The 26,313-nt window shown below is 38.2% G+C and overlaps 2 protein-coding genes across 2 annotated transcripts; one reads left to right on the top strand and one right to left on the bottom strand.

Annotated features, from left to right (window-relative positions):
* Positions 1 to 555: 555 nt before the first annotated feature.
* itga6a (integrin, alpha 6a) lies at positions 556 to 20,867 on the top strand (the record flags this gene model as incomplete). The annotated part of the gene is made up of 24 exons (XM_079254692.1): positions 556 to 734; positions 9,098 to 9,222; positions 9,320 to 9,399; positions 9,474 to 9,780; positions 9,859 to 9,984; positions 11,019 to 11,232; positions 11,458 to 11,651; positions 11,746 to 11,840; positions 12,222 to 12,349; positions 12,436 to 12,525; positions 12,608 to 12,669; positions 12,749 to 12,918; positions 13,142 to 13,285; positions 13,374 to 13,489; positions 13,876 to 14,038; positions 14,800 to 14,886; positions 14,991 to 15,070; positions 17,406 to 17,483; positions 17,596 to 17,698; positions 17,801 to 17,983; positions 18,282 to 18,389; positions 18,482 to 18,580; positions 18,675 to 18,800; positions 20,703 to 20,867. 24 exons carry the CDS (start codon positions 556 to 558, stop codon positions 20,865 to 20,867), a joined length of 3,222 nt encoding a protein of 1,073 aa, XP_079110818.1.
* Positions 20,868 to 23,801: 2,934 nt separating this feature from the next.
* nup62l (nucleoporin 62 like) lies at positions 23,802 to 25,970 on the bottom strand. Its single transcript, XM_079253719.1, has 2 exons — positions 24,210 to 25,970; positions 23,802 to 24,115 (listed from the first exon to the last, which is right to left on the bottom strand). The coding sequence occupies exons 1-2, from the start codon at positions 25,689 to 25,691 to the stop codon at positions 23,957 to 23,959; spliced, it is 1,641 nt and encodes a 546-aa protein (XP_079109845.1). The 5' UTR covers positions 25,692 to 25,970; the 3' UTR covers positions 23,802 to 23,956.
* Between the last annotated feature and the right edge of the window lie 343 nt (positions 25,971 to 26,313).

The raw sequence follows: 26,313 nt of genomic DNA, 5'->3' as shown, positions 1-26,313 counted from the left end.
ACAATGAGTAAATCCACTAAAATGCTTTTAGATTCAAGTTCCTATCCTTCTTATCACCCTGAGAGCCAAACTGACCCAGGAGTACAGGAGGCAGCTATAACCCAAGACAACCGCAGATCCAACTAAACTGGCAGAACAGGAGCAGCAGATGTCTTTTATAGCTACCTGCTGATTAGGGGGCGGAGCCAACCTGAGCCACGTGGTACTCATGCGCTCATCACCACATTAATACTGACTTGTTCCTGGGTCACTGATACCAGTTCTACAAAACCATTAAAAATTGTACTTTAGGTCATTCATTCCGACTTCTCTGGATGTAGGCTGCCTCACATGAAGAGGGTTTTATCAAGGTGTACCTTGTGGAAGCAAATGAAAAAGCATTTCTTTTAATCAATTTGGATTATGGTACGGATTTGCTCTTCAACAGTACTTCAGCGGGAGGAGGGGGAGGGACACCCCCACCCCCTTAACCCATTCACGCAGCAGTTTTTTTCATTTCAGAACAGACTGGGGGGAAGAGGAACAGCTCTTCACTTCTGGTCTGACGGCGCTGCGATGCTGCTACATGGAGGACCCTCCACTGCACTTTTACCGCTTCTTCACGTCCTGTACCCATCTGTGATGGTCTGCTTTAACCTTGATACCAGCCATGTGATCAGAAAAGACGGGGAACCGGGGAGTCTGTTCGGGTTTTCTCTTGCTTTGCACCGACAAGTCAATCCGGATAAAGTCATGTAAGTGAAGGATGCAGATCCACACCTGCAGCCTGCTGTTGTGATTTCTATACTCTGAATTTTTTCTTGCTTTTCTGACTATAGGCTATATGTTTCTTTAAAAAAAAAAAAAAAAAAAACCTGTGTTGGGAGACTGTCTCGCGCAGGTTTTTATTTTATTTTATTTTTTTTATGTCATTTTACTGCGCATTTCCCTTCATTTCCAGATTAGCAGTGCCAGTCAGAAATAATTCACTTACGTCGTGAAAAGTCAGCTGCAGTGGGGAAAAAAAATCTCATTTCCTGGCACTCATCTTTTTTTCCCTATCTGAAGATAAACCTGTCTCATAGACCCTTGTCAATTTGCCTTTGCAGTATCACTGAACTAGTTTCCATCCACGTGTTCAGCACACCAGCAGCCGATTCATAAAAGTTATCTATCTCCTAAAGCACAAAAAGCTTCTTTTAAGTAGTTTTTTTTTCCAACTTTCACTTCAATTGTTCCCCAGTCATACATCTAATTGTGAAATGGTAAGTAGTCAAATGACAAGAAAACAGAAACAATGGCTGCAACTGTCATGCAAATGTATCTTTAAGGTCAAACAAGGAGCTCTAGAGGAGAGGTGTGATAGACACACAAAAAATCTGAGCTCCAATAAAGTACAGGGAGCCACTGTTCGTACACACACAAGTTGCCACCATTTTGTGATGATGGTTTGGAAAGTAACATCTAATAAATCACTTAGTATGTGCACTCAAACACATTATGTAGGAGGAGCAACATCCTTTGCTATGTCACAATTTCCATGCAAATGTTGTTCTGTGAACTGAAGTCAAAGCGAAATTAGTTGGATTGTCCTGAATCCTACTGAATTACAAAAAAAAAAAAAAAAGAGTCCAGTGCTGAGGGTTAGAGACTTATCTCAGCCTTCAATCAGGCAGGCTGCATGAAAGATGTACTGTGTTGGCAGGAATGGGGCCCCTGCACCAGCATGTTAAGGGACTGGGATGAGATGCCCTTATATTAAGATCAGATAAGTTAGACTTGCCTTAAGGAATTTTATCTGATTGCTGTTTTTCTTTTTTTTTCCCTCAAAGTCTTGGTGGAGCGAATGTTCTGGTGATGAAACATTTCTTTTCTTTGCTTTTGTGTTTTCTTATTTATGTTTTCAGTAGAATTGCAGAACTCTGCAAACTGAAAATAAAAAGAGGCATTTGTACAACTTGTAAAGAGAGCGAAAATCATGAAACTGATGCCGTATTTGTTGGGCAAATAAGAGGCTTGAAAAGTGACACTGGCGTGATAGTTTGTTTTCAGCCAGTGAATGTAAGTGGAGAGTGCAGTTTTGCTTCCTTACATGCTGGTCTGCTGAAGAAAGATGGCAAAAATCTCTGCTAACATGCAGAAGAGTTGTTTTTAAAGGAAAAATACAACACCACTGCATGTTTTGTCAGAGATATGCTCAAGGAACTCAATGTTTTATTTTTTCTTTGCTTAAAACTTGGCTTTTTTTTCTTTTGTGTGACTGTTGTGTCATACATCTACTTTTGCAGAAGCGACTGGCCCTCTCAAAATGTGTGCTCGCAAGCTATATGTTAAAGTGCATGCAGGCAGATACAGAGTAATATCACTTTGAAAAAATATTCAGCATCCAGTGATCCTGAAAGCAAATTTTAAAGTAAACGGAAAATGAAACGTGCAGCTGCACACCTGTCAGTTTTATTGTGCTGTGTTGTGTAACCAGCAAAGTGAATACAAAGGTTGCATATCAAGAGTTTTTTTTTTTTTTTTTTTAGGCTGCACAGTCATGTACTGGTTCACACTGTGGTATCAAAGCAAGAAAGCTGCTGGTTTGAGTCTTGGCTGGGGGGAGGTTTGAACGGTGGTCTTTTGAACCTCCTGCATGGGTTCTCTCCAGGTTCTTTGCATTCGTCCCAACGACGTGCATGTTAGTTTAACTGGTTTCTCTAAATTGACCCGAAGAGTGAATGTCTCTGTCTGTGTCTTTGCCCTGTGATGGACTTGTGACCTGTCCAGGGTGAACCCCAGCTCTATTCCAATAGTTGCTGTAATAGTCAGGCTTCTCCACGACCCTAATTGGTATAAGTAAAAAATAAATGAACGAATGAAACATGTTTATTTTTTCAACATCTGCCTATCAAAATTTATCTGGCCAATTCTACATTTGAAAATTGATCTACTAAGATTTTGTTGCTAATTTGCCTCAAAGTATGGCAAATCAACTATTTTGTGTTTATTAAATGAAAGTTAATTATATGGGTAATGTAGGACTGCAAAGTCAAAGTTATTAAAGTCAATCTGGGCTGATAAATGGCTAAAGGCTTTTAAGTAAATTATTATTATTGTTATTATTATAATAAAACTTTGTTGAAAACTAACTCTGCTTTTGGGAGATTTAGTTGAGTCAGTTTATCAAACAAAGATATTAAAGTTTTTTAGAGCTTAACATATAAGAAAAGTGTTGTTATGGTCAGTTATTTTCTGTCATAGTGATTATTTTCTCATATTTTGTAGCCACTCGTAGTTTGGTTGAACATGGAAAAAGCTGAATTGTGTAAATGTTTCCTCTTTTCAGCCAACATCTTAACTCTAGCTCTTCATGTGATCCTGAGATAATGAGTCAGACAAGTCGACAGCAGGTTCAACAGAGCGTACACACAAAGGTATTGAACAGCCACTGTGAACCCATGAAACCACAAGCCAGCGATGTCTCACACTTTGCATCTGTTCACATGCAGACGTGTTTGATGACAATCGCTGGCAGCTGCATAACTCGACTTTGTGTCAACTCTTGCATTAATAGGCTTATTGTAAACAGAATGTAAAGAGGAGAACTCAGGCCTTCATAAACACTCTGCTTGGTGAGAAACTGATGAAACTATATAGATGAAACCTCTCACACCAAAACCAAACTGACTTTAAGCTACTTCTATATTTTGAAGCTATATTTCCTCTTTGATGACAAAGTTTTTTGTTCTGTGGTTCACACAAACAATTTTCTCTTGATTCAACAGCTTCATTGATGCACAATGTTTTCGATGTTCATGGTGTTACCGTGTCTTCATTCATTAACATTACAGTGGAAAGGGATCCACATTTTACCACAAAAGTTAACCTAATATGGCTGTAGAGACATCTGGATACCTCTTTGGTGAATAACACACTCAGTTAATGATCTGGATTTGACATCCTTTCAGTGCAACCAGAAAAAAAGGCAGTTTGACTGGACATGGATGCCATCTGTGCACATGTAACCTGATAGAGTAAATGCATCAGTGAATCATAAGTTAAGACATTCCAGTCAAACTTTACTCTTTACACAAGTCTGAGTAGCTAAATGAGGAATTATAAAACATCTTCCGACTGATGAATTCAGGAGCTTTAGGTATTTACTTGATTTCATGCTGAATACTCATAGATTCCTCTGTGATGTGTATCCAGCCAGTCAGAAATAAACGACAATCTGACTATAATGTGGAAAGTGAAACAGTTTGAACAGCTGCAGTTGTTCTTTGATTTCCCAGCTGGAGTCAAACTGGAGCACATCTGTTAACGGACGCCAGTGAGATCACTGTGCAAACCCATAGTAGTTGGTTTACACTGCAGCGAGATACGTGCTTCGTGGTGAGATGTGGTTTCTTATTAAATGCCAAATTGTACCAGATTTTGAAAGCTGATGCAAAAATTTATTATTTCTTATAATACAGCATATAACATCAAAATATTGCATTTTCACAAATATGGAGCAGACAGTTGGGTCATTTTGGAAGTGCCTGTCCTTTTCAAACTTTCTGGTGGGCTTTATAGATGGTTGTGTGCAACAAATCATCCAGCATTTCAAGTCAGGTCAGCAGTTTTCATGGTCAAGTATGAATTTTCATACTCAACTTTCTACATACATTTGGCATTGACTTCCAGTTTGTCACTTGCTGAACTGGACAGAAACATCAAGGATGAGGTAAAAAACCAGCATCAGTCATTTGTATTTTAGTCTCTCAGCAGATGCAGTCTGTATACATACAGTACATAAGTTCATGCAGCTTAACTTTGCTTCCACTCACAATTTGATGGTTTAATTCATATTGTTGTGTAGTGACTCTAAAACTTAAACTGCTGCATTTCACAAATTGGTTCTGCAGCAGATCAAAAGCTGAAATACCAGCCTGGTAACATGGTGTATTTGTTAGTGTTTGTTCATGAACAGAAGACATAAGAAATTGTGTGTGTGGACAAAAATCAATGGATTAAATTTCCTCTAGACTTTTTTTTTTTTTATGTTTTCCAATGAGACTGAGTTGGAAATACTAAAACTGTGTCTTTTCAAGAAGGAAAAAAAACTGGAAAAAGATCCATTTAAAGGTTACTAATCAAAGTTCACATGTTTATTGTGATTGGATCAATATGCATTTTTGTCTAAATACAACGTGTTTCTTCTTGTAAACTGGAAGATTATTTGTTGGACCTGATATGTGACTAGTAGGACACATCTTTATAAGCAGGACCAGCTGACAAGTAATCCCTGCTAATTCAGTTTTTCTTCACCTGTTTGGCAAAGACAAAGAGGCAGTAGCTAATCTACCAACCTCACTATCACCTATACTCACAGATGAGTTTATTGATGAGTAACTTTTCCTATTCACGTATTACCACAATATGTCTTTTTTTTAAAATGGTACTTTCTGTGTGATACAATCTGTGCGTTTTATTGCAAAGTGTTGTCCTGGAGGGTTTTATGTAGATGTCTTTGCTGCTCCTCAGGTACTCTTAAGATTTTAGATAATTTGGAGATTAAATTGTCTGTGTGACAAACTCCTCAAACACATGCTTGCCTTTGTGTGGCCTTTTGGACTTGAGGACAGAAAGCGCTGTGGGGGGCGTCTTTATTATATTATCATAGATGTTTTTATTGATTCCTGATACAAAATTCGACTTTTTTTTCATTCATGTAAAATTCTGAAATTTGAAAAAGCTGTAAATAGAAATATTTGGCATTTCTGTTAGAAACTAAGCCCCAAATTTTCTGCTTGATTGAAATCTAAACCAGCCACATTTCCAATACTGACTCAGCTTTATTGTAACATGCAATGGCAGTACACATTAACTCCTGTTCAGAGGTCTAAATGTGAAATGGAGGCTCACTTTAAATACCCCAGTTTGTATTTGCATGTCACTGGGCTTTATTTGAGGAGAAGTTTTACAATTTGGTGTTCAGTTTGACATCAGACCTCCTCTGGAGTGCTTTGTGTCGCTGATGAGGAGTCGCAGTGCTGCCCTGCTGAGAAGCAAGTGGGTAACTGAAGCAACTGCAGAGGAGAACGGGGTGGAGAGGATTTCCTCTCCCTGCTGAAGAAATTCCTTCATTGTGGATTTTTGCTTTTGGTATTGTTTTTAGGGTCTGACAGTCTTGCTTTATATTGTTAGTTGTCACACAATACACAGATGTGTTGTTAACATTGAAACTGGGTAGAGTAGAAGCTTACAGGAAAGGAAGAGTGATTTACAAGTATCCAAGTGTCAAGTCAAACTGATTGGCATTAAAGGTATATTGTGTAAGAATTAGTGATAGTTTAGTTGTAACGATGAGCATAGAAATTACTTAAAATGCTAAGTGCAGATATAAATGGCTGTTGGCCATCAGGGGCCAAACTTTTTACAGTCATTAACATGTTTTCGTCTGTAAGTAGATCCAGCAGTGGCACGTGCAGCCATGACCGCATTTTGGGGTGTGTGTGTGTGTGTGTGTGTGTGTGTGTGTGTGTGTGTGTGTGTGTGTGTGTGTGTGTGTGTGTGTGTGTGTGCGTGTGTGTGTATATATATATATATATATATATATATATATATATATATATATATACATTAACTATATAGATGTGCTGTTTATGTTTATTTAACTACTTTTTGGGACAAAGTGTTTTAGTTTAATTTAATTTATTTTAATTTGATTTATTTCAATATTCTAACTGTTTGGGAAATTGTTTTCTTACATGTTTCTCCAATATATTTTTTGTTTAATAGTGGGGTTTTTTTTTGTTTTGTTTTTGTTTTTATATATTTACTAAATTTTCCATCTAAAATTAAAACCATTCTGCTCTCGTATTTCTCATCAACACAATCCGAAGGTGCTGTTAAAAACAATAGAGTCTTAATGCTACACCAGCTGCATTATCAGAAGTCTCCTCATTTATAAAAATAAGGTGACAAACATAACGGCTGGCATCACTCCTACTTCCTCTAGCCCCTTAACTCTTGTCTTTTGCTGTGCCATGTTTGGTTGTGGTTGTTTGGCAGATGCCCTGTGATGGACTGGCGGCCTGTCCAGGGTGTACCCTGCCTTTCGCCCAATGATTGATGGGATGGGATAGGCTCCAGCTTCCCCACAACCCTTAATTGGACTAAACGGTTCGGAAAATGAATGAATGACAGAATGTTTTGCAGATTAACAGCAAAAATAGAACCAACGCATATTTTAGAGAAGCGTAAAGCAGCAGTGCTTCCGGGACGCTTCAGAAATACACTGTATTGGCTAACTTTAGTCCTCCAACTTTCTCCTTTATTAAAATTCTTAGAAAAATTGGTATACTTACATTTAAGGTCATTCTTGGACCTACACAACATTACTGAGGTCTTCCAGTCTGGTTTCAGATCCCCACATAGTACAGATTAATCCTGTTGTCATGGCCACTGGTGCTGAGGATTATGTGGTCCTGGTCCTGCTTGATTTAACAACCATATTCGACCATAGGACCATGGGATCCTGTTGTAATGATTTCAGAACTTGGTAGGAATCCAAGGTACTTATGGCTCCAGTGTATTATGTGGCCCCTCAAGGCTCAGTTTTTGGGCCCCTCCTATTTTTATAATACCTGCTTCTGTCAGGCTCTCTCCTGAGAAGGAATGGTGCATCCTTCCATTTGTATGCTGATGATACCCAAATATACCTACCCCTAAAAAGAGGACTGCCTTTTCTTTTATGCCTCTTCTGTCATGCCTCCATGACATGAAAAAGTAGATAGCCTTGAGTTTCCTCAGTTTTAATTAGCCATTGATCTACTCTCCTTTTCTAGCGTTTTAGAACCAACTGTCCCTAATTTGGGTTTAAAATTCTGTAATTTTAAACTATTTAATCAGAATAAATCAGTGGTAAAGTCTGACTTTTTTAAACCTTCGTCAGCTTAGCAACTAAGGCAAAATCAGATTTAATTGCTTCTCTCTTTGAAACTGTTTTCCATCCTTTCATCCTCCCCCCAGCAGGTAAAAACATGAAAGCGAAACCACATTAACCATTAACCCATTAACATTAACCCATTTTTGCATCCCTTCACTGCCTGCCATTTTAGAGTTCATTTTAAGACTTGTTTTTTTGTTTTTAAATCCTTAAACGGCTTGTCCCTGCTGTACCTCTCTGAGCTGCTTTCTCCATATTTGTCCTGCCTGATGCCCAAACCAGCTTCTCCTGGAGGTTTTTAGGTCCAGCCTGAAGCTTAGACAGGATAAAGCTTATGCTGTTGCTGCTCCTAAACTGTGCTACATTTTCAAAAACCACCTGATCATCCATTTTTATGATCTGGTGTCAATCTAGCATGAGACTCTTGTTTTGTTTTTTTGTTGTTGTTGTTGTTGTTGTTTTTAAAAAAAATCATTTTAAAATAATAAAGTGGAGTGTTTTAAGTGGAGTTTTTTTTGTTTGTTTTGTTTGCTTTTGTTATTGTCTCTGATTTCACTTTGCACTTTATTTTTAAATGTTTGCTTTATGCTGTGGTCAGCATTTTGTGTCAACTGGTGATGTATGAAAGTGCTCTATAAATAAAGTTGAGCTGAGATCCAGGCTTTTATTTGTCAAACATTCATACACTTCACTTTGCAATGGAGCATGTTATGGCTTGCAACAAAGGCCCTTTGCAGGAAGTACACTGAGATGTTGTAGTTTAGTGGTAAGTGTGTAAAACAGGATGTCACTATTGTTCTTAGTTTTTGTAGATAGTTGCCGTTGTTTTCTTTGTGATTTAACATTGAGACAAATAGGTGTGAGGTTTTCTGGATTTCCTTTACTTTAACAATAGGATGTGGGAAAGATTGATGGCAACTCCTCTAGAAGTCAGCACGTTATCAGTATCCAGAAGACATTTAGCAATTTGCACTTTGGATTTTGCTTTCCATCATTGTTACTCTTGATTTTTTTTTTTTCACACATATGTACTGCATTGAATAGGCTGCTTCTCTGAAGCGTTGAAAGGTATTCTGACAATGCTAGAAAATATTTAAGTCATACAGCAGAGCTGGTCAGGGGGAAAACTAGTTCTAAGATTGTTATTTTTACGCTACCAAATCTTTAGAATATGTTTTTTTCTTTATATGTCCTCAGGCTGTTAATCGGTGCCCCCAGAGCGAGAGCTTGGAAGGGACAAAAATCCAACATCACAGGAGGCCTTTATAAATGTGATATTAACAAGTCCAATCACTGTGAGCGCATAGATTTTGATAATGAAGGTGAGAACTCACTCAATTAATCTTATCTTTCGATTGATCTGATCTGAAAAGATAAAATTCTTTTGGATTTCTGTGTTGTGTTGCAACATTTTCAAAGAGGACCCGCGTGTTGAGAAAAAGGAGGACCAGTGGATGGGTGTTACTGTGCAGAGTCAGGGACCTGGGGGAAATATTGTGGTGAGTTTAGGTTTTTCTTGGTTTCTCCTTTAGTCTCTTTCTCGGTTGAACACTGATGCATTTTGTCCTTTCAGACGTGTGCTCATCGGTATCGAAAGCTTTACAATGGGAACACTCCCCAGGAATCCTATGACGTCATTGGACGCTGTTATATGTTAGGTCAGGATTTGACGTCAGATGAATATAGCGGCAACTGGAAGATGTGCGATGGCAGACCAAGAAGCCATGAAATGTTTGGATCATGCCAGCAGGGTCTGGCGGCCACCTTCACCAAAGACTATCATTATGTGGTGTTTGGAGCACCAGGAGCCTATAACTGGAAAGGTCACTTATATTTTCTGACAGAGCAAAACCACTCAGAATATCTACCTGTGGAATCAAGTATTTAATTCTGTACAGAAACTGCAAGTTAACCACTTTTTAAAAAATTTCTATCAACATGTATTGTTTTGATCTCAGGCATGGTACGAGTGGAGAACAACACTTTGATGGATATTGGAGTGTTTGACAATGGCCCGTATGAGAGTGAGAATGAGAAACCCAAAGCCTCTGAGCTTCGACGCATTTCAGCCCACAGCTATCTCGGTAAGCTGCAGCCGACAAGCAAGAGTATTTTAGCCTTCGGTTCTTCGTAGTTTTACACTGTTAAATGTCCACATTTGCTCAATACAGTTAGTACCTGCAGGTCAGGAGTCAAACATAGTAACCAAGCATGTTCCTTACTAAAACTTAGCTGCTGAGCTTGTGAAATTTTCATGCTTCATTTGATGAACTATGGAAAGAATAATCCATCAGCTATCAAAAGCTATCAACATTTAGGTATCAAAATCTCTCAAACACGTCTTTTCTCTGAAGATTTGTTATACATAGTGTTTAGAGTTTGCTAGACAGGCAAATTACCTGCTAGATATACTTTTAACTCCTCATAATACATATTTTTATCAAACTCCGTATTCACCTTCATGCTATGTCTGCTCTTGTGTGGCCATGATCAGGGCTTCACTGCTGTCTTTTAGAATAGCTATTTTGAGGACCCCTTTATTTAAGCCACCTGTTCAATCTGTTGCTAATGCATGCCCATGTGCATGCCATGTAGGGGTTATTATTCCATAATGGTTCCACAGCAGCCTTCGATGAAGGTTTCCTTATGCATTCACTTAGTGTTTCCTAGCTGATGGCCAATTTGCGGATGTACTCCTGAATATTTATGTTTCAACTTTGATAGCGGACACTTGCTTGCCCCTGCCTTCAGTCTTGTATAATCTCAGCATGCTGGATTTGATGTGATAGTGTTTTTACCACAGAATTGTATTGTGGTCTCTTTCAACAAGCTTTACTGACTTTTGGAAATCAGAGTCAACAATGGAGAAGAAAAAAACAGAGCTTTGAACATTAGACACATCCCCAGAAAGACTGTGATAAGACAGTTCATGTGGTGGAAGAACTTTTATTTTAGTTGGGTTGGGAAAAGATTTACTATCTAACAATAGTCTGGGGAGACATGTAGCCACTTAACAATTAGTTACCATGTCAGTGATTTCAGAAGAAAAAGGCGCAAAAACAGAAATAATTCATCAGTGTAAATATTCTTTTTATCTGAAAAAATTCTTCAACTTTAGGATTCTCTCTTGAAACTGGACTCCACATCATGAGTAGTGGTAACCTGATTGTAGTTGCTGGAGCACCAAGAGTCAATCACAAGGGTGCTGTCATCCTGCTGAAGAAAGAGGGCGAAATCTCCACCGCGCTACGGCCCGAACACATTCTGTACGGGCCAGGGCTGGCATCCTCCTTTGGATATGACGTGGCTGTAGCTGATCTGAATGGTGACGGGTAGGAAACATTTGTCACTTATCATGTTAAGGATGTGATTTTACAACACTGTTTTTTATACAAATCACATAAATGAAATATGGGAAGGTTCTCATTCACCCAGGTCCGATAAACTCATGAATATTTATATGTTCAATATCTTACCAGTAGCAGTCTTTTTTTTTTTTTTTTTTTTTTTTTTTTTTAATGATACAAATAAATATTAATCTCCCATCAATGTTTAAGATGGCAAGACATAATTGTGGGAGCTCCTCAGTTCTACATGAAGGACAGAGACATTGGAGGAGCTGTTTATGTCTACATCAACAATGCAGGAAAGTGGGAAGATGCCACTCCTGTCCGTCTAAATGGGACCAAAGACTCCATGTTTGGACTGGCAGTGGAAAACTTAGGGGACATTAATAAAGACTCATATCAAGGTAGTTCTGCTGCTTTACAACTCCAGTGTTTAGTAATTCTGTCTTTTAAATGTGCCGGTCACATGAACAGTTTCTGTTTTTTCTTCTTGTGCAGATATTGCAGTTGGAGCTCCGCATGATGATGGCGGAGCTGGAAGAGTCTACATTTATCATGGCTCTGAATGGGGGATCAAAACCAAACCTGCACAGGTTTGATCTGTGTTATTAGCAGTTGTTTAAAAGGCCTTTCACACATTGGAGAAGTTGGTGTTTCAGCATAGTATGACATTTTTCTGTGGAAATGCTACAAAAACATTGTTTACAACCTGCTTAGTTGCCAGGCAAAGTCAGTAATAAGCTAGTTATCATTTTGGAACTGCAGCTACAAAGAACGATGTAAAAAAAAATGCATAAGAGGTCATAGGATAAGAACTGAACCAGTGAAGAGAACACAAGACTAATTGGATTATAATAAAGCTAATCCGAGACATTATCTACTGACGTTATCAGTTTACTTTTAGCTGAAAGGCAGAAATCTTTTGCAGCTTAGTTTGACACTTTTCCCAAATAATTTTTTCTCCTTTATTGCAGGTCCTTTCAGGAAAACAGCACAACATTCAATTCTTTGGATATTCTCTGGCAGGAAATATGGATCTGGACAGTAACTCTTATCCAGACCTGGCTGTAGGCTCTCTGTCAGATGCAGCTTTAATTTACAGGTAACAGTAAATTACACAACACAGCTTAATTTGATTTGAACTCTAATGATGCTCATCAAAATTTAATTTAATAACTTTTCCTTTAGGGCAAGACCAGTTATTACAATTACTACAAATGTGACAACATCTTTACAGGAAATTGACCTTGCAGTTAAAACCTGTGGTGACACCATCTGGTAAGTGTTGTGTGGTCATATGAACTTGAAATAGTCCTCACAGCTCACGCTTTGTCAAAAGTATCTTTTTTTCTCTCCATAGCTTTGATGTGACCGCATGCTTTAGCTACAAAGCAGACCGTGCATCTTACAGCTCCCGGCTAAGTACATAATAAAAGATTACTAGTATATATACTTAAACATTTAGCTGGTCTTATATGCATATTTTAATTTCACACCCCAGCTATCAGCTATTTAGTCGAGGCAGACGGAGATCACAGGAAACAAGGGCTAACTTCAAGAGTGATGTTCTTGAACAAATCCCAAACTGAATCGGACTACCAGTTTAATGGCACCAAAAACCTCCCAGGCCAAAACCAGAAAAGCTGTGACGTTATAAAAGTCAGACTTAAGGTACATGATATGTTTCACATATTTGCATTAGTGTGATGGAAGAGCCTTATTTTGCCATCTGAATTTACTGGGGACATATTTGCACAAAACAATCTTGTTTTTCTTGTTTCAGAGCCTGGGGACAGAATGGATTTTAAATATGTTAAAGTAGCTTTAACTGTGTATAAAAAGAGATAAATTTATATAATCATATATGGTGAACTGCTTCTTTTGGTTTGTGCAGGACAACATTAAGGACAAGATGCGCAGCATTCCCATCAAGGTGTCTGCAGAAATAAATGAACCAAAAAGACAGAAAACCAGAAACGGCCTCCCTCTGCTAACGCCCGTCTTAGACATGAATCAGCCAAGCGAAGATGTCACCAAGGTAAACAGAATTTTTATTGCCATTTTATGAACACACATGTACATTTGACCACTGTAATAACAGTTTTTTTTTAATGTTTTTGCTTCAGATCAACTTTGTAAAGGAGGGATGTAGCAAAGATCATGTTTGTCGGAGCAACCTGAAGATGCAGTACAGTTTACATTACAGACAAAAGACCCAGGATCCTTTTCCCCCATTAGAAAGGTAAAAATTCTCAACGTTACTTTGCTACTTTATATGACTAAAACTGCAATTATAAAGATTCAATTAAATTCTTTCTTGATTCAGTTCTTCACAGTTTTCTTATTATTTCCTCTTTTTAATTTCATTTTCACTGCCAGAATAAACTATATTTTGATGTTAAGCTTTACAGCCAGGTTGAAAATATTATAATTTGCATTAACATACACTGATTTGGCAACAATCACATATTATAGACATGTGCATATTAATATATATTACTAATATTAATTTGCTGAAAATAAGAATTATTAAACATGACAAATGTTTGAAAAGTTTATAAACAATTATTATTGCCTTGTTTGGTTTTATTTCTTGCATATGAAGTTATTGGTTATGTGTCTGTGCAGTGGCAGCAACGTCCCTGAGTATCACCTGACTTATGAAAAGAAAGATTTGGCGGTTAAGGTGACCGTTAACAACATGAAGGGTGATGATGCCTATGAAGCTAAGCTTGTGTTACATTTCCCAGAGACACTGTCATACTCTGGAGTCCGCCTCAGTCACTCAACAGTAAGTTTTCTGTACAACTTTCATACTCTCACATAAGACAATGTTGTTACTTTTACGTTAATGAATGTTTAGTAATACGGTCAAATTCACACAACATGCCATGTAATAAAAGGTTATCTCAATGAGGTGTATTTTGCACATTTGCTTATTACCTGAAGTGTAATTATTGCTGGATATGGGAGTGTATTATTTGTATTAATTTGCTTTTATCATCTGAGGATCACAAATCTTTCATGTATTATGGAATTGCTAAACAATATAAATGTCTAAAACCACTCTGATGAGGGCCTACTTCTAAGACTGTTACTGATTTTTATTTAGAAAATGTAATCCCTTTTAAATATTACACATTTGGATGCCATAAGCAGAGTCATCTGATGATGTAAAACATCATGAACAGCATGAATATGCAGAGTAGATATGAATACATGAATATCAGGGCTTGGTCAAAACTGTCTATTAATAATTTGTTTACCTTTTAGTCAAAATTTGAGCAGACCTGAGGCCTGACTAGATCTGTCATGTTAACCACATCTGCTTGGTTAACTAAAACCATCTAGGGATGTTCTGACGTGTGTCCTGACACAGGAATTCTTTGTTGGTGAATGCTTGTTACCATGTAATGCTAAATGCATTTAAGTTCCTCCATGTGGACAAGTGCAGCAGGACGTAATGCTTCCAAATTCATGTAGTTTATTTTTGATAGATCTAAAACTTAATCCAAATGTTCATATTTAAATGATTGTATGATTTTCTTCCAGACAAATAACCTTTTAAACTGTGAAGCCAATTATAACAGCTCTGAAGCAGAGTGTGAGCTGGGAAATCCTTTTAAGAGAGACTCAGAGGTGCACACTCACCACATTTCTGCATGCTTACTTAGACACTGAACAATTATTTGAATTTATGCCATGTTTTCTTTTGTCTCTCTCTCTTTTTTTTTCTCCATAAGATTACCTTTTACATCGTCCTGAGCACTGATCGTATGACTCTCAACACCACCGACATTGAGATTGATCTGAAGCTCCAAACGTAAGTACTCCTCTCACAGCTGATGTGATCGGCCTTTTCATCAAAAAGTACTCATCACAGTGCTCTGCATAAGGATTATTGAGGCATTTTGTCAGCTGTATATATATATATATATATATATATATATATATATATATATATATATATATATATATATATATATATATATATATATATATATATATATATGAGAGAGAGAGAGATACAGTGCATCCAGAAAGTATTCACAGCACTACACTTTTTCCACATTTTATGTTACAGCTTAATTCCAAATTGTATTAAATTAATCTGTTTTCTCAAAATCCAACATGATAAAGTGAAAAAGTAATTTTTGAGATTTGCGCAAATTCATTGAAAATTCACATGTACATAATTATTAAAAGCCTCAAGTCTTTTGGCACACCAATCTTCAGGCAGTTTCGCCCAGTCTTCCTTGCAGTACTTCTCAAGTTCCATCTGGTTGGGTGGGAGACGTCTGTGCACAGCCATTTTCAGATCTCTCCAGAGATGTTAAATTGGATTAAAGTCTGGGTTCTGGCTGGGCCAGTCCAGGACATTCACAGAGTTGTCCTGCAGCCATTCCTTTGAGATTTTGGCTGTGTGCTTCAGGTCGTTGTTCTGCTGAAGAATGAACCGTGCCCTCAGTCTGAGGTCAGTAGCACTCTGGATCAGGTTTTCATCCAGGATGTCTCTGTACATGGTTGCATTCATCTTTCCTTTTATGCAGGCTAGTCTGCCAGTTCCTGTTGCTAAAAACATCCCCATAGCATGATGCTGCCACCGCCATGCTTCATTGTAGGGATGCATTGGCTTGGTGATGAGCGTTGCCTGGTTTCCTCCAAACATGATGCCTGGCATTCACACTGAAGAGCTTAATATTTGTCTCATTAGACCAGAGAATTAGTTTCTCATGGCCTGAGAGTCCTTCAGGTGCCTTTTGGCAAACTCCAGACGGGCTGCCATGTGCCTTTTATTAAGGAGTGGCTTTCGTCTGCCCACTCTACCATACAGGCCTGATTGGTGGCTTGCTGCAGAGATGGTTGTCATTCTAGAAGTTTCTCTCAAAAGAGTAACGCTAGAGCTGTGACAGGGAGACCATCGGGGTCTTGGTCACCTCCCTGACTAAGGCGCGCCTCCCCTGATCACTCAGTTTAGACGACTGGCCAGCTCTAGGAATAGTTGTGGTGGTTCCAAACTTCTTCCATTTACGAATGATGGAGGCCACTGTGCACATTGGGACCTTCTAAGCAGCAGAAATTTTTTGGTAGCCTTCCCCAAATTTGTACCTCAAGACAATCTACCTCAGAGGTCTACAGACAATTCCTTTGACTTCATTGTGTGTGTTTCCCCTCTGACATCCACTATCTACTGTGGGACCTTATATAGAGCACCTGAGCTCTATGAGCTCAATTGTGTATGGCAAAGGCTGAGAATACTTATGTATATGTGATTTCTTTGTTTTTTATTTTTTAATATATTTGTGCAAAAAGATCTCAAAAATAGTTTTTTCACTTTGTCATATTGGGATATTTTGTGTAGAATTTTGAGGAACGAGATTAGTTTAATACAATTTGGAATAAAGCTGTAACATAGCAAAATGTGGAAAAGTGTAGCACTGTGAATACTTTCTGGATGCACTGTATGTTTATGTATAAGTAACACACATACTGATATTGTGTTACGCTGATAAAATCTTGCTGCTTCTGAGGTTCTCTCAGACTGAAGTGGACTCTCAGACTGAAAACTCTAAAATTGTGGTAAAGTCACCTGTAGAAAGAAAAAAAGTTTGTGTTTGTTTTTCTTGTTTAACACAAACATTGACAAACATGGTGAGAAAAACAAAATATTTATTTTTCAAGAATCTTTCTTGGATCTCGACAGCTTTATTGTTTTAACCCTGTAAAGCCAAACATAGCATAGTTGATACATACAGATTCTGAGACATTTTACATCACTTCATGGTAGAAACTTAACTCAAAACCTTGTTGTACAGCGTATAATACTGGTCTCCTCCCCCTTGGTGGACACCAGAAAGCGGTTTACGGTACAGTAATTTTGACCTATCACATGTTGGTTAATGGTGAAAATACAAAAAATAAATAAATAAATAAATAAATAAAAATATATATACATTTTTTTAGATTTAGTTAAAGGGCCAAATAAAGACTTAAGATTTTTTTTTAAAAAAAGGACTTTTCTTCCTAGTGGTTCTAAGGTTGGGCTTTAAAGGGTTAACTGTCTGGTTTTTATTTTACCCCTGCCTGAATATTGTAATGTGTGTGTGTGTGTGTGTGTTTTAAACTGATATATATTTCCATTTTTCTTTTCCATTTAGGACCAGTGAACAAAAAGATTTTTCCGTTTTGAAAGTGAGGATCAAAGTGATCATTGAATTTCCTTTGTCAGTCAGCATGTAAGTAAATTCCTGCATATTTTCCTCAGAATATAGTTTGACATATAATGTAGATATACGGAACATCCGCACTGCTACATGTAAAATAGAGGTTTCTGCTTCCTTCCTTTAGTAAGGCTAATCCCAGTCACGTCTCTTTTGGAGGTGTTGTAAAAGGTGAAAGCGCAATGAAGACAGATGAAGAGATTGGAAGTTTGATTAAATACACTTTTACTGTGAGTGAAAGTGATTTTCATACTAATGCTACATTACTGTTTCACATACAAGGTTAACATGAAAATGTTGGGTTTCATGAACTGGATAAATTTCTTCTTTAGATAAACAACTTATGGAAGTCTTTGGAGCCTTCTGTCAGAGCTTCTTTGCACATTTATTGGCCAAAATCTAACAAAGACGAGAAATGGCTTCTGTACCTGGTGAAGATCACCTCTAAAGGACAAGAGAAAATCCACTGCTCACCAGAGTCTGAGATCAACCCTCTCAAACTCAAAGAGGTTGCTGTTTGCATACTTTATTTAATATAAGTACCGATTCAGAGTTCAGACTGACTCTTGATGCTTCGTTTTGTGTTGGATTAATGTATACAACTGTGCCATCAGGAGTCCTCCATGTCCCAGACAAAAACGGAATTAGAGAGAAAAGGAGAAAATACTGTCAGCAAAATTTCTTTTTTTTCTGCAAAGAAGAATCCTGTTTTAGTAAGTCTTAAGTATTGATGCTCACATGCTGCTTTTATTAGTCTATATTTTATAAACAGGCTAATTTGATGTGTAATACCTCAATTGCTTTTTATTGTAGTCCTGTGAGACAGACATAAAATGTGTGGAGCTGCAGTGCCCCCTGCAGGGGTTTGATGGTACAGAAATTGAACTGAGGTCACGTTTGTGGAACGCCACTTTTATTGAGGTAACACACTTTAAATGAATCTCTCTTTGTATTTACGGCCTGGCTTTATATATCTCCTGGATCTCCTGATGCCTGCTTCTGTTTTAATGCAGGAATATGCTCATTTTCGCACCTTGGAGTTAGTTGTGAAGACCTCACTCGAACTTCATACTGAAGCTCAGAACATGATCCTGAGTTCACCTTACTCAAATGTAAGTAGCTCATCAGCTGGATGATACAGTTAAATGCACAATTATCAGTTTCTGGGTATCATTCCTGGGTTTTTATAACTTTGATATTTGCCAGGTGACGGTGAACGTGTCCCCCGACCAGGAAGTAGCTCAGATAAATGGAGTTTCCTGGTGGATCATACTGGTGGCAGTTCTCGCAGGAATCTTGATTTTAGCTCTGATGGTGTTTCTGCTCTGGAAGGTGAGAGTAGAGATTTTAACTCCTCATATAATATATATTTCATCTAATAAAATATCTAAAAACAACTTGTGCAGCAAACACTTTTTAAAAAAACAAATACAGGCAGTGAATTCAGTCTGGTGAATAGTATAAAGTATTTAAGTCAAATAATATACATTTATCATTCAAGTAGTTATTTAGACTTTGAAATTTTGCAATCTGAATGTGTCACAGGATGGTTCTGGAGTTTTACCAAACATACGAATTACATAAAAACAAATTCAATTCAATAAAACATGCCGTAAGAAGTAAAACAATAAAAAGGAAAACTCAAAGAACCACCCTGTGACAAATGCTCCTTACCTGTGTTCATCAATACTTGCAGTTAGCAGCAACAGAAATATGCAGCTATTCTTCTTGGTGTCCAACGATAACAGATTATTTTTAAAGATAAATGGTGACACTGACGATATTATGCTTAAAGTGTAAAGATCAAAGCAAAATTCAAAGATAATGATGGCTAGAATTGATCTGTGGATGGACGACAGGTACCTGTGCAGCATGTAGATGTAATTTGAGTCTTAAGATGGTTGATGGAAGTGTTGTGATGCTTTGTACAAAGTTTTGCTGTTTGATGAGAAAAGCTGTCATTGATGCAGGAATGACTCTATGTTCCTCTTACATAAACATTGTTGCATATATGAACCCCAATGATGGCTTACGTAACGTGACAAAGAAGTCTAGCTGTTGCCTCGAATCCCAGATGTGGGTCCAATATACAGCTGTGTGTGACCGACTGAAAGAAAAGATCCTACCTCCTAACATGCAGTCATGGTGGTGGCATTAGACAGCACCCTCAGAAGTCATCAGTAAATAGCCTTTAACCACTGCGAGCTATTTTCAGTTGATCTTGGTGGCGGGTTTTAATGTTGTCGCTGATGTGAGTATTTTAATGGAAGCTGACCAGAAGCAACAGGTTGTTTGGATTTTGCACAACTGATCACAGCCTCTTTATTATAATCTAATAAATGAGTGATTGACTTGTTGTGTAAATTAACCAGACATTTTGCTTTGAAACCTTCTGTTTCTGGTCTTAAACTGATTTATTTTTTAATTCTTGACTTCTGAATTTGTAAAGGCTCATTTCAAATGTTACCTTTTGCTTTTTGATTTCCAGTTTTCTCTTTACAAACTCAGATTCTGTACAATATTGAAAAGAAAGTTTCTTCAATGCCTTTTTCAGTTTTTCGTTAGACGGATGTGTACTGAAGGTAGCTCCTGAGAATAGTTTATGACAATACGTTTAACCACTGTCCATCCTTGCTCGTTCTCAGTGTGGTTTCTTCAAGAGAGCAACTAAAGAACAGTTTGCTGCATATCATCAGGCAAAGATCCATGCTCAGCCTTCTGACAAAGACAAACTCTGTGCTGAGGCTTGATTTATCGTCTATGAACAGGGGTAAAGTCAGCATGAAGTGTAATTATATCTGCGGCTGCTAGTTAACTCTGTTTCCATCCAAACCTGCTGACTTGATGCAGAAAAATTCAACCCGACACATATTGTACTGGTGACACAAGTCGTTTGAAGAACTTATTATAGAAAAATATTTAACCTACATTCAGTTTACAAGCAACTCTAATCAGAGATATTTCTCCCTCTGTGTGAGAGAACAAATATATCGTCATTAATAAGGTCTTTGTGCAATATGTGTCCTTGAATTTGAACATGAAATAAATGCATTTTATTCTGCAAGTTTCTTTCTGTGCTCTGCAGATGCTTCCCTTGTCATCATTTCTGCTATTTAACGTTTAAAAATACAAAGCATGCTTGTCCTTTCCGTGCATCTCTTTTCTGTTGTGTACAGTTTGCATGAATACTGCTCAGTTTTAAACAATTGGGGTTTACATCTCTTCCATCTTCAGTGTGGATTCTTCAAACGCTCCAAACAAGACGACAGTGTCCCTCGATACCACGCAGTGCGGATAAGAAAAGAATCTCTCGAGTACAAAGAGGGAAAAGTCAAACTTGATCCTGTTGAAAAAAAGCACTGGATGACGAGCTGGATCGACAACGAAAGTTATACATGAATTTTTACTGTTTGGATTTGGCAGAAGAAGATGGCCATGGCCTCCTTCTCTTAACTCGTACCAAATATACCCTGCATTTTCAGGCTGTGAACATGGTGCGCATCATTTTTTTAATATAGTAAATTCATTCCAGGGATTAGTTGAATTTACAATGAATGAAATATTTTTCTAAGTTCTGTATATATTTGAAAACTTCCGCACAATTTGTATTTATTTTTAATATGGAAAAATATCTTTTGTAACAACTTTACTGCTGTTTGAAGAGCTGAACTGTCTTAAAAGCTTAAAAGATAATGCAGGGAGATACAACTAGTTCACTGTCATAAGAATCTACACGTTTCTGTGTGTCTTGGTGTGACTAGTTTGAGGGTTTTCCAAGAAAACAGCTCCTTTCTCAGTTTGAAATGACAGTTTGGTACATTTTTATGTCAGAAACTTGTGCTTAGATTATTCATTTCCCTTGTGTCGAATTTGTGGCATTCAGGTAGCACCCACTGTACTGTAGATCATCACTGAAACAATTTTTTTGTTCAATGAGGAATCCAAAAGGGAAAATGTTGAAAAAACAAGTTGTAATTATATGTCTTAATTTTTTAATTGTGAAATATAATAAAATTCTTAAAGAACCAGTTTTACCAGTTATGTGTGCAGTTATAAACTATTCAGACCCAATAACTTTCTCTAGAGATTTCCCAACACTAAACCATAAAACTATGTTAATGTTAGATTTAATTATTTTTAACATATATTTGTGTAGTGAGGAAGTGTGTGTCTCAAAGGAGCACTATTTTAAGGTGTGCAGCTATTTTTTTTTTTTTAAGGCTTTATTATCTTGTAAAATGATCCAATAGGAGACTTGATGGCATTTTACTTGGTGATGAATTGTGAGATATTATTCAGATTTTCCCCTCTTGAACTGAATTACACATTATAATATATGAAGACTCCTATGAGGACGTACTTTTGTGTTCCTTCGCAAGGTAGGAATCATCTGAGACGCTGATAACACCGCTTCAAGAGCCTGCACAGCCTCTTAAAGCTGTTGTCCTCTAAGCATCAAGTCAACATTACGTGCATATAAACTACACTATGTCCATGCTAATAGAGGAAGTGTGTTGGTGTAATGCAGTGCTTTAACAGATTTATTACAAGTGCAGATGAAGAGGTTTGCTGTGATCACTAAACAGCATCAAGCATGGTGCTAAAATACTCTTAGCTTCCTGGTTTAGACTGGTAAGTGGAATTGATGAAGTAATAGACCTGAGGGGGCAATTCTCCAAAGTATGAGGGAAATTACATAAACTCCATGTTAAAACCAGCTAAGTGGTCCCCAATGTTAACTTGATCAAGCTTTGTCACTGATATTTATAATATAATTATAATATATTATATATTTATATATATATATATTATATATTATATATATATTTATAATAAATATATACTGATATTTCTGTATGATATTTTAATTGAATTGGTAATATATCTTAGTTTCAACATCTGACATAATTTATTTTTTGTTGGGAATGAAATGTGAGTTTATGAGATCTCCAAATGATTGCACCGGTTTTATTGACTAACAGTTTCATTTCAACTGATAACAAACTAAAGGGCTCTTGTAAACTGCTGCTGCGCTCAGAAAGGACAGGACCAAACCATTTCATGCACTTTCACAGTGGTGTTTGGTCAACATCAATGTTCATTTTTTGTTTATCCGTTTATTTTACTGCTATATTGTCTTACAGCCATTGAAAAATATATATTATTTTTAATGAAGGTTTAATAGTGTTCTTATATAATTTGCACATCTTGTTGGGCCCATATCAAGTCGTGGGCCCTTGGAATCTTCCTAACTTTTCCCCACCCATAGGACGCCCCTGGATAGGAGTATATACCATTCTGTCTAATTACATAAAGAAGCATGTACAACATGAAAAGTATTCAAACAAAGAACCCTCAATGACTTCCTCTGGCATTTGAGGAAGACTCAAATATGACCTAAACCAGCCTGATCTAATATCTTTAAAACCAATAACGGGTTCAAGCTTTTGTAACATAATGTTGTGATCTGTGGTGTCAAAAGCAGCACTGAGATCCAACAGGACCAGTATAGACACCAGTTTGTTATCAGTACATGAGATCATAAATGACTTTCCTCAATATTGAATCTATGATGTGTGTCTTACAACACTGTAATTTAACATTACCACATCCTTCATTCATTTTCTAAACCGCTTATTCCAATTCAGGGTTACGGGGAAGCTGGAGCCTATCCCAGCAGCTCGCCAGTCCATCGCCACATCCATTCATATAAAATAACTTTTTTATTTAAATCTAATTTTATCCTGGATTCAGACACTAATATGAAGAACAATAAATACTTAAAAAAATTCCGTGCCAGATTTCTGATATTAGGCATTAAAATAGTTCCCATCATACTTTCTAGAAATGTCTTTATGGATGACAAGTGTAGATATTTGATCAATTTCTTCTTAGCTTGAATCAAGGCTTTTGGATCATTGACTTGATATACTGATGTAGACTCATTGATCATTACACTATTTCATTTTTATCTTTTTTCTTGGCTCAAAACATCTGGGGATTGCTGCAAACTTCCAGCTGCCTTTTCAGTGCTTCCAGTTTCTGCACATCTTGTCAGAGGGCTTCATAGCGGTCTCAAGCTCCTTAAACGTTGAAGCCTTCGGGACACTTTTTCATCCTTTTATATCAGTCTTAACAAGGTATTTCTTCAGTAAACTTTATTACCTCCAACTTCTCCCACATTTTCCTAAAACACTGCACAGAAAATGCAGAATATTTGCATGGATATAAAATGAATAAATAATCGAGGACGATTTATTCCAAAGATTTATTTAATCATACAATTCAGAACAATTTACATGGAAAAAGATCATCAACTCTACGTAAAGCCACAGCATTGAAAATATTAATGTTGATGCAGCCAAGAAAATGCAAAACTGAGGGGAAAAGGATGTAAAAGGAACAGTGAATACAAATCTAAAGCAAAATCAAACAAGTTTACAGAAGTTTCATCATCCCTACGAAAAGCTCAACCTCTTTTTTGCATATCAGTCAAATGTTAAACGAAAGGTTTTCTCCTGCTCTTTGCGCTGTGTGTCGCACAACTTGGATACTTCCTCCACTCTTCTCTGCAGGAGAACCGAGTTCTGATCGATCCACTGCAGCGAATCCATGTGAGCGTTGAGAATTTTACAGATCTGCTGAAGCTGAGGAAGAAACAAAACCCAGCAAAGGGTGAGATTAATTACAAATGCTTAACTTTAAACTATTTTAATGAAACAAAACCAGATCTGATCTTACTGGATCGCTGGTGTCTGCTGGACCGCTGGATGTGTTCAGATGCTCAATGATCTCCTTCAGGTCTTGTGACATTCTCTTCAGCTGCGCGTCCACGTTCTCGGCGAGCTTATACGTTCTTTCACGTTCCTCGTCAGCATTCTGCATGTAGATGGTTCCACTTTGCTCCTTCACCGACTCCTCCAGTGGGCAAAGCAAGTCCTCCAACTCTTTCTGCTGGGACAGGATGAAATCTAGCTCCTGGTTAAGCCTCCTTTGGTCCAGCTTCACCTTCTCCATCTCCTTATGCAGGGATGTTATCTTCTCCCCGTTCTCCACAAGCATTCGGTCCCAGGCGTTCACTTGAGTTGCCTGCTGTAAGAAATGTCTTTCTTGGTCCTCAAGCTCAAGACTCCACTTGTTTATGAGACCCTCCAGCTGGGCATAGGTCATCACTGGAGGAGCTGCAGCAGTAGTGATTGTTGTGACTGCTGCAGCTGTTGTGGTACCTGTGCTGGATGCAGGTTTGAATCCCAGTGTAAAGCCCGTAGCAGTACCGACTGTGGCAGCTGCGGTTGCAGCAGTGGAGGCTGGGGCAGAGGTGCTGGGGGCTGACCCCAGAGGTTTGAGCGTGAAAGACAAACCACTACCAGCTGCTGGGGTTGTTGACGTGCTCACTGATGAAGGTGGTGGTGCACCCAAAATAAATCCTGTAGCTGGCGCAGCAATGGCTGCAGTGGTTGTGGTGATAGGCGAGGCGAAGAGAGTTGGACCTGTAGCCAGGGCCACCTGGGTTGATGCAGGAGGAGCTGGGGTGGTTGAAGGCTTAATCCCAAAGTTAAATGCTCCACCCTGACTTACTGGGGGTGCAGTGGTTGATGTTGGCTGAGGCTGGGTGAGGCTGGAAGGAGCAGTGGTGCCAAAGCTGAACCCTCCTCCTGTTGGAGCAGCTGCAGAGGCTGCAGCTGTGGTCACCTGAACTTTGGGAGCTCCAAAACTAAACCCTCCAAATGACAAGCCACTTGACGCTGTTGTTGCTGCAGGTGCAGCAGGCTGAGCTTGAGCTTGAGCTTGAGCTTGAGCTTGAGCTTGAGCTTGAGCAGCTCCAAAACTGAAGCCCCCAGCTGCTGGAGCAGCAGTGCTGGTCTGTGCAGACAACCCGCCTCCCAGCGCAAACCCTGACCCCGCAGCTGGAGCCGCTGTGGAGCCCAGAGCCAGACCAGCGGCTGGTGTTGTTTGAAGAGTCGCACTCAGGCCAAATGCGGTGGTGGGTGTCCCAAAAGAGAATCCCCCGCTTGCTGCAGAGCTTTTTGCTGGTGTGCCAAAGCTGAAACCACTGGGGGGATTGGTGCTCGGCTGCGTGGAGGTACCAAAGGTGAAACCCCCTCCAGAGGCTGCCGGCGTGGAGTTGGCCAAGCTGAAGCCCGTGCTTGGGGCAGCAGCTGTGGTCTTCTGAGCTCCAAAGGTGAAGCCCGTAGACTGTCCAAAGGTAAATCCGCCACTCATTTTGTCTTTAGAGTGGTAAAAATACAACCTTATCTAACACACAAAATGGGCACTTCCTTGCTGGATCTTTGCGGCTTTTGGCGGGTCGCAAACACGAGCGGGTTTAAATTAAGTTTCCAAAGAAAGTCTACGTCTATTATATAGACTTCCCGTACTTTATCAACTAATAAAATAAACCACTATCCTCTTAACGGCGATTTAAAATGAACAGAAACCGAAAATTGACAACATATCCGTCACAAAAACGTGGCCAGATGAAGCGACATTTTCTCCGGCAGGCATTTGTGTTGCTACCTAAAGGAAATGACGGCAGTTGGAAAACATCCTTCGGATCTTCTTTGCCCTGACTTATGTCTGTCAGATTCAGAGCTACTGCCTTCTTTTGTGTATGGACCATAGACTGTGTGTGTGTGTGTGTGTGTGTGTGTGTGTATATATATATATATATATATATATATATATATATATATATATATATATATATATATATATATATATATATACATATATATATATATATACATACATACGGTCTGTGGTATGGACAGAAATGATATCCAATCGCATTTCTCATTACTTTTAAATTTCATTTTAATTTGATCTTAATTTGATTTTAATTGTG

Source organism: Telmatherina bonti (assembly GCF_933228915.1).
Source record: "Telmatherina bonti genome assembly, chromosome: 15".
Lineage (NCBI taxonomy): Eukaryota > Metazoa > Chordata > Actinopteri > Atheriniformes > Telmatherinidae > Telmatherina > Telmatherina bonti.
This window is presented reverse-complemented; position numbering and strand designations above follow the sequence as displayed.

What these genes read in the sequence shown, in the direction of transcription:
- nup62l (XM_079253719.1), bottom strand. Translation starts at nt 25,691, where the DNA reads ATGAGTGGCGGATTTACCTTTGGACAGTCTACGGGCTTCACCTTTGGA. An exon ending in CAGCAGACACCAGCGATCCA is followed by an intron (nt 24,116 to 24,209) that starts GTAAGATCAGAT and finishes TTTCTTCCTCAG; the next exon opens with CTTCAGCAGATCTGTAAAAT.